The sequence below is a fragment of the Pygoscelis adeliae genome, unplaced genomic scaffold (assembly GCF_000699105.1).
Source record: "Pygoscelis adeliae isolate BGI_AS28 unplaced genomic scaffold, ASM69910v1 Scaffold113, whole genome shotgun sequence".
Classification (NCBI taxonomy): domain Eukaryota; kingdom Metazoa; phylum Chordata; class Aves; order Sphenisciformes; family Spheniscidae; genus Pygoscelis; species Pygoscelis adeliae.
The window spans coordinates 7,675,195-7,681,082 of NW_008825108.1; the positions used below are offsets into that span (position 1 = coordinate 7,675,195).

Genomic DNA, 5,888 nt, shown 5'->3' on the forward strand with positions numbered 1-5,888 from the left:
TTGGGCAATATTCAAGGCTGTCAAAACTCATAAAGCAGCAGCAAAGTCATCCTCCAGCAATGGGTAATTACTATATACAGATACCAGTAAGCACGCTGGGGGACAAAGGCACTGCTGGCATTGACTTCAGCACGCTAGGAGAAGGCCTTTCCATGTTGAAGAAATGCCAGCACTCCAAGGGCTCTCTTCACGATCAGAAAAAAACCCAAACTGCAGTGGAGAGAAGTAAAGTAGGACATAAAATTTTATTCTGAAATGATCTCTGGCCACAACAATAAAATGTAACAAATATTCACTAGAACAGTCTTAACTCCTGTCATCAGCTGTACAATACATACAGTATCATAAAACTGGCCACTAGGATTAAAACCCACTACAACATCTTTAATGTTAAGTGGCAACAGCAGCATCTCACAGAAAATTATACATACATATATACACCGTCCACATTCAATCGTTTTTCACGTTTTCAGTACACACAGTTGCAGCATATTACAGTCACGTGTCTAAGTCGTTGCCCAATAAAAACCCAAGCTACTGCTTAGACGTAATTGTAGCAGTTGAACTGAGTAATTACAATTTGTAGCAGAGATGTACAAGCCCCTAGAAACAATAATTCACAACTGTCATTTTATTTAAATGCTACCATAGCATTAAAGTGGGCAATATTCTAATCTTTGCTGACCGGAAAAAGAGTTCTTTTTGTACTTATCACAAATATTATTGATGGAAAAAAATACTAAAAAATGGAGAGCATTAAATAATGCACACCCTTTCCTAAAGATTCTAACATTGCCCGATGCTACTTATGTCTAAAGTGTTTTCAACATTCCCATGAAGTCATTTGTAACTCCAAACCACCCACCAAGTTAAAAGTGGCTTAAGTGCCTTGCACCCAAATTGTAAAAATCCCTGGCCACCTTTATAAGAGCCAGGCACATATAAAAGGAATGCACTTTGGTTCATACCAAATGCCCTGGGATTAAATCACACTATAAAACTAAAGAGTTTGAGGTAAATTTTTACAAATACAGTTGATTTCTGTCTAGTGTCACCATAACAAAAATTTATTAAAAAAAAAAAAATCAATTTGATGTTAAAGTAGAACCAATGAGGAAGGGCCATCTTTAACCCCTTAACAAGACGTACTACAAGAACAGTGTCCTCTCCACCCTAGCAGTGTGATTGCCTTATTGTTTCTGTTAAGGCCTCGATCATCTACAGGATGTTTTAAGACAGGTATAGCATTTAAAAATAGATTTCATCCCTACTATCCAGTATTCAAAGGGTTAAAGGGGCCAAGATGCATGCCCTACAACACATTTGTAACAAAAGGCACATTGTTAACACCAAGGGCACAATCCATCCTCTATTGTTAATCTACACATCTTGCATCACTCTGTTGTTCCAATACACTTAAGTGGTAATGAACACTCCAGTGGTGCAAGAAACTGAGCCAAGTGAGACTGCAACCAAAGACAAGACAACACTGTGCTATTACTAAATCTGAAAATAGCTCAGACATCCCCAGACGATGGTAACATGTGAGACTAAGCACTGTTTCCAAGCCAACTTCTATCCGCCTAATTATCAGAGCCCTTAGAATAAAATCACATCAAAGCAAGAGGCAATGTCCTCCCCCCCCCTCCTTTTTTACAGGTATAAATAAGCTACAATAAAAAGCAGCTACATCACTTAAAAACCTTGATGTAGCTGCTCCTTTAGCATAGAGGAAGTTGCACTGTATCTGGGTTAAAAAAATAGCTCTGCACACCGTATTTTGGCCTTAAAGTTTCCGGTAGCATTTATGAAGGTGGATCATAAATGCATTATTGGCATTAAGAACTGGTTACATGAAAAAGAAAATTTAGTGGTTTTAGCCCATTAATGACCCATGAACATTATGACTGTTTTCACCTTAAATTGCCATGAAACGCAGGAACATGTATCAAGGTTCCCTTTAAAATATATTAAGGGAGGTGATTCTTCTTCCGCCCCTAACATAAGCATCCCTATTTCTTAACTTTTGCAGGAAGAGTTAAGGTAGAAAGGAGTGGTAAAGCCAAGTAGGTGGTGGAGGAAGTAAAGATTCCCAGTTACTGTAGAAAAACACACAGTATTGTATTCCCACAGTCATGAGAATCAGTTAATTTTATATGAAAATTAATAGATCTCTTTTCCAGACTTAGAATTTACTGACCATAACTTACTGGATATTCATATTCCAAAAGCCACTTTTCTTAGCTGTATTACTATATTTTTTAACATGATTTCATACATGTTTACATATTGCACTTACACACATTGTATAAAGTTGTGAACATTTAACACTAAATAATTTAATTTGACTAGAGGCAGGAAACGATCTTTTTTTAAAAAAAAGAAAAATGGTTGATTGATAACTGTAAAAATTAGAGCATCAATCAACAGATACCATCCTCTACTCAGAAATTATTTTTGGAGCTTCTTTAGGTGTTGACTTTTTGGCAAGAAGTTAAGCGGTATGTTTCCTGAGAATTCTGTCATTTTGCATTTATATCCCTCCCCCAGTCTTACATTAAATTAAAAACAAACCAACCAAACAAACAAAAAAAATTAAGCTCTAAGTGGTAAGGTAATGAATATGAAGGAGAACTTAACCGGAAACTTTCTTGGCCTCTCAGGGGACCATGCTTTAAGTATTTTTCATAATTTGTACAGGTAATTCAGTAAAATCTGTGCATATAAATGTTGCTTATAGTAAAGTTATTGAGGTTTAATGCAATCCATTCTAGTATGTCTTGTTCTAACATCCATAAACCCTTCTAGATTATATTCTACTTTGTTTAAAATTCCCTTTTCCTATGTTTTATACATCCAATGTAGACCACAGCCATTGTACGTGATGAAATACTGATCTTAAATTTCAAACTGTTCCGGTTGAAAACATGCTACAACGCGTGAATATTTCTCTCATAGGTCTAGATATTATTCCTCAGTAAAGACCATCTTTCTTCCATGAATGCAGTTAAAAGTAAAAAAGAAAAACCAAGCATTAGCGCACACACACACGTGAACAAATCTAGACATATCTCTGACTGTTCCTTCGAAGTTAATTTTCAGCTACAAATGCCAAAGATTAAACCAAATTCCAACCATTTGACTTTCCTTTGATAACTCTCCCTTATTAGAAAGTATCTAGGATGGTGCGTTCCAACTGAAGAGCTTTCCACTGAGGATCCTTTCATCTACAGTTATGCTGTCTAAGGTGAAGTACTTTTCTACAGAGAGCAATGTAGTAACATAGTGTTTGCCCCTACACGCAGATTTGATCTGAAGTGTAAATGTACCAGAGAGGCCACAGTCGCTCAGACAAACATTGTCAGACGAAATAAAAGCAATCTGTGAAATCCATGTAGCCTAACAGTCTGGAAGTTAACAGTATAGAAGTGAGAGAACAAGCACTTCTGCCTATGTGATTTAGGGAGACCAAACTGCACATTAGGAGAGAAAAGAAAACGGGGCGGGGGGGGTGGCGAGGAAAAGAGAAGCCCAGTGGGAATGCTCAGTGTTATATACCTGAAGTGAAGTCCAGAACATTTTGCTTTACCAACTCATTAGTCACTTCCAGATTTAGAGGAACAGACATACTTCCACCTTCCTTCTTTCTGAGACTGCCCGTTCCTCTCACTCTACCACACGGCATGCACGGTAAAAGAGTCATTTTAGCCCTGGAAGTTCTTATTTTTTACATTATATTTAAATGCTCATTTTAATCAAAACCCATTACTTTTTAATAAAGAAAGCATTCCATAGAAGGTGACTGTATCATTAGTGATACCACTACTTTTTCTGGGCTACCATACAGAAAATGACAAATTACAAGTTTACAGGTGCTTAACTGTATTTCTTCGAGTATCCTCCCTGGAGTCCAGTCAGGCATAGGTGTAAGTGTTTACAGAATTAAGACCCATACCCATAAAACCCAAAAGGTAGAGTCTTACAAATTTACCCCAGGTGAAACCTAATATGAACCATGGAAGAGGAAGGTTAATACCTTTGACACCACGCTGCAATGCATGACAGTCATGTTGTAACCAGTGGCCTGCCACTGATGTTTATTACTGTGTCACACTAGTTACAGTAAGGCTAATTGTACTGTAGAAGACAAACATTTTAAAAAATAAGTATAAAAACTTAAAGCATTGTCCCCGTGTTTTTATAAAAACAAAATCAACATTTCTTACATTTAAAATGAGTGCTGAAAGATACAAATGAATAAAGTTATTGAGCAAATAAAAATGTATATCTGAGCTACTTTTTCATACAAATAAGGCTCAGCCACATTGTATCTCTCATATTAACAGCATTGGGTTTTTCAAACTCAGCTAACGAGTTTTGGCAACACTGTTCTTTGCTGAATATTCCCATTGGCATCTGTCATCTGTGCCAAATTAGTCCTCAGTTTTGAAGTTGAGCTTGAAGTTGGAGGTAACTTGGAAATCGACGTTATAGCACCAGTGCTCTCTGCAATTCTCTTCGCCGAGGCCTTTTCCCCAGTCGGAGGCTTTGGCAACCGTCTCCTTAGCCAGGGATGCCGCAAAGCCTGGCTGGGTGTCATACGGATAGCAGGATCCCATTCTAAACACTGTTTTAAGAAGTCAAGGAACAGGGGATCATCACATCCCTTTAATGCATTACCCCATTCTCTGCTCTCTGGTGGGCCACGTAACTTTCCCCTCCGAGAGCGTCCACCATTAAGTATTACAGAGCCATCAGACAAGGTTGTGATGCTGCAATAGCGGGGATAACCCTTAGAGCTCACAAAGTTTTTGGCTCGCTTGGATGAATCTAAGAGTTTCGGAGAAGGCATGCCCAATAGCTCAATCATACAAGCCAGCTGGTCTCCTTCGTCTTCTCCAGGCAAAAGTGGATAACCGGTGAGAAGCTCTGCTAGAATACAGCCCAAGCTCCACATATCTATGGGCATCCCATAACGAGCACCAAGGATGACTTCAGGTGCACGGTAAAAACGTGACTGAATGTAAGTGTAGACACGCTGATGCTCATAACAGCTTGAGCCAAAATCAATCACTTTAATACCACTTCTACCCTGTTGCTTCAACAGAATGTTCTCAGGTTTAAGGTCACAGTGAATGATTCTGTTTTTGTGCAAAGCATCCAAGCACTGTAAAATTGAGTGGGCAAACTTGCGGACCAAAGGCAGGCTAAAGCCCTGAAACTTGTTTTTCTTTATTAATTCATACAGGTTCATGCTCAGCAATTCAAATGTCATGCAGATATGGCTGCGGAATGTGAAGTTTTCCAACATGTGAATAACATTCATGTTGTTATCCTTATCTTGTTTCCGGAGATGCTCCAGGATCTTAATTTCTTCCGCAGCTTGGCGGTGGAAACGTTTTTCATTTCTCACCATTTTTAGTGCCACATGCTGATGCATCTTATGATCGTAGGCCTTCACCACCTGCCCAAAGCTTCCTTTCCCTATAACTTTCAGGACTTCATACCTGTATGCAATATGATCATGGGGTACTTGTATATAAGACCCTTGGTCATCATCATACCCACAATTGTTTGAACCACCAATCACACCTTGCCGCTTCTTTGCATTTGGACCCAAAAAGTATATTTCAGGGTAGCTAAAAATCTCATGATGCTCAAAAGCTGTTAATTTTTGCATGTATTGCTTCATTGCCTGCTCTGGTGTCATAACGGAGGTTTTCACTTTCCCTGTTCCATCTGTAGATTTTAAAGAGCTGGAGCTCCCTTGTCGTCTGTGAGCACTCTCTGACTGTCTGTCCTGAACCACTGGCAATCCAGATTTGCCTAGCGCTGTAAGTCCATTTGGCTGTGTCGTCAGAACCGTCCTCTTGTTACTATTATCTTCC

General features: G+C 38.8%; 1 protein-coding gene across 1 annotated transcript in view; it reads right to left on the reverse strand.

The window, feature by feature from the left end:
* Positions 1 to 216: 216 nt before the first annotated feature.
* DYRK2 (dual-specificity tyrosine-(Y)-phosphorylation regulated kinase 2) overlaps positions 217 to 5,888 on the reverse strand; it is a 5,759-nt gene continuing 87 nt past the window's right edge. Inside the window, exon 2 of the mRNA XM_009327567.1 lies at positions 217 to 5,888. This exon is cut by the window's right edge and continues 3 nt beyond it. Within this exon, the coding sequence (XP_009325842.1) occupies positions 4,364 to 5,888 (1,525 nt within the window). The 3' untranslated portion in view covers positions 217 to 4,363.